The sequence below is a fragment of the Rutidosis leptorrhynchoides genome, chromosome 11, assembly GCF_046630445.1.
Source record: "Rutidosis leptorrhynchoides isolate AG116_Rl617_1_P2 chromosome 11, CSIRO_AGI_Rlap_v1, whole genome shotgun sequence".
Lineage (NCBI taxonomy): Eukaryota > Viridiplantae > Streptophyta > Magnoliopsida > Asterales > Asteraceae > Rutidosis > Rutidosis leptorrhynchoides.
In genome coordinates this window covers 385,403,117-385,405,679 of record NC_092343.1, presented here as the reverse complement: position 1 = coordinate 385,405,679, position 2,563 = coordinate 385,403,117, and the positions used below count along the sequence as shown (strand labels likewise).

The 2,563-nt window shown below is 36.2% G+C and overlaps 1 protein-coding gene across 1 annotated transcript; it reads left to right on the top strand.

The window, feature by feature from the left end:
• The first annotated feature begins 942 nt into the window (after positions 1 to 942).
• On the top strand, positions 943 to 2,169 carry LOC139876013 (uncharacterized). Its single transcript, XM_071863311.1, has 3 exons — positions 943 to 1,118; positions 1,260 to 1,470; positions 1,558 to 2,169. Exons 1-3 carry the CDS (start codon positions 943 to 945, stop codon positions 2,167 to 2,169), a joined length of 999 nt encoding a protein of 332 aa, XP_071719412.1.
• Positions 2,170 to 2,563: the final 394 nt, after the last annotated feature.

Genomic DNA, 2,563 nt, shown 5'->3' with positions numbered 1-2,563 from the left:
TAAGTGTGAAACTATAAAGTAAACATAAAATGCAGTACTTTTATGATATTTCTTTAAACTGTGTATTTTTTCTCTGGTGACTATAAATATGGGACGGATGAAGTATCATTATAATTTTTTTTGTCAAACATGTATTTTTTTTTTATCTATACATGAAAGTGAACAATTAAATCGGGATATCTTAAAAGAAATAGTAGACAATAAATTAGAGACAAAGGGAGTACTTAACTATATTCCTTTGGTTCAAAATAATTGTCCTTATTTTTTTAACCGGAACTCCTCACGGAAATGACTTTCTCTTCATGTGTGTAGAGAATGTTTTTCCGACCCGTGATTAAAGAAACGACTTCTCTTCTATTCTATGGTAGATGAAGGATTGTCTACATCTCATCTCCTACATACTTCACATGTGCAGGATTGTGTATTGTTGTTGTTGTCGTTGTTGTTGTTGTTGTTGTTGTTGTTGTTGTTGTTGTTGAATATTTGGTGAAAATTATATGAATAGATTAACTTTTAATTGTATTTAACAAAATAAATTAAAATTCAAAGTTAAAAAACCAAAACTTTCGAAAATCAAAACCAGATAAACATTTTGAGCCGGAGAGAGTAATATTATATTAAAGTTAATCTTGCTTCTAAGTGCTCTCGGTATGGGAGCAAGCACCCCAACGTCGGAGGCCGACTTTTAACCGACGACCGTCGCCTCCACACCACCCCTGCGTCGGTCCAGCGTCGAGGTAGCCGGCGTCGGGTCCAAGACTTTGGTGTTTGATGATTAAGTGGGCCCCATTTTCATATTTCTAGCCGTTGGCATCTGTTTTTTTTTCTTTTTTTATATTACATATTAAACCTCTATAAATACACACACAAATCACATACTATATACTCACACAAACCTCACTTCTCTCATTTTTTATACAATACAAATAATAAAAAGATACAATGGCCTATTCATCTTCCGACGATGAGTATACGATGCTTGCACTCGAAATGTTAGAGGCCGATCAAAGTGACGAGGGCGATAGTTCTAATGTTCGTTTAACGCGACACTATATCAGACGTGATCACCATGAAGCACATGAACGCCTCATAAGAGACTATTTTGCTGAACGTCTGAAGTATAGCGAAGTGGAGTTCAAACGTCGATTTTGAATGAGGAGACGTGTATTCAACCGAATTATGGAGGATATATTAAATTTTTCTGCAAATAATTTACTTGAATATTTTGAATGGTTTCATGTTAAACCTGATTGCCGTAGCGAGTTAGGCATTAGTACACATTTAAAAATAACGGCGGCACTTCGTCAGTTGGCATACGGTTATGCACCGGATGCGTTAGACGAGTATTTACAAATGTCGGAACGTGTAGCTCATGAAAGTTTACAGATTTTTTGTAGATGTATTACTGTTTTATATTCAAATGATTATATGCGCGAGCCTACTCGTGAGGACATGGAACGTTTATACAAGGTTCATGAGGAAAAGCATGACTTTCCCGGCATGCTAGGTAGTATAGATTGTATGCATTGGGTTTGGGGAAAATGTCCGGTTGCATAGCAAGGCCAATTTAAGCGAGGAGATCATAGTCATCCAACTATTATGCTTGAAGCCGTTGCCTCATATGATAATTGGATATGGCATGCTTATTTTGGGGTTGCTGGGTCAAACAATGACATAAATGTGTTAAATACCAGTCCTTTGTTCGAATCGATGCTTAATGATAATTTCTCAGACATCCCTTATGTTATTAATGGTGTGGAGTACAAAAGGGGTTATTATTTAGCGGATGGGATTTACCCTCAATGGGCATCGTTTGTTAAAGCGTATTCGAGGGCAGCTGATCCCAAGAGTAAATACTTTTCACGCAAACAATCTAAGGCAAGAAAGGATGTTGAGAGGACTTTTGGTATTTTACAAGGACGTTGGCATATACTACAACAACCTGCAAGGCCTTATTCGTTGAAGTCTATTCAAAGAATTATGTATGCTTGTATCATAATGCATAACATGATAGTTGAAGATAATGGGTTCAACATTTCTGAGAATAATTGGGTGTATGAACCGGTTCAAAACATGCAAACTACTTGGTACGATAGATGTGAAGAGTATAAAGCCAGGATGAAGGAATTACAGATCGGGAGGTGCATGAACGTTTACGAGGCGATTTAGTCGAACATGTTTGGGCTATTCGAGCTCAGGAGGAGGAAGAGGAGGCGGAGGATGAGGGGGAAGAGTGAAATTGGTCGAACATCTTTGGGCTTTTCGAGTTATAAATAACGTCTTTATTATGCATTGTATTTTTAATTTGTAGTTTAATTCTTAATTATGTAACTTTTTTTATTATTAATGAAGTTTATTTTGTGTTAATATTGTATTTTCTAATAATTAAATTAATTTTAAAACATAATTAAAAAATAATAAAAAATAATATTCTCTCTTTCCAAGACACTGAACTGACACTGAACTGACATTCTTCCCAATTCCCCTGTTTTTTCACCAGTGTCAGTTTTCAGTGTCAGTCCAGTCAGCGCCCAGTCATCAGCAAGACACTGAACTAACACCG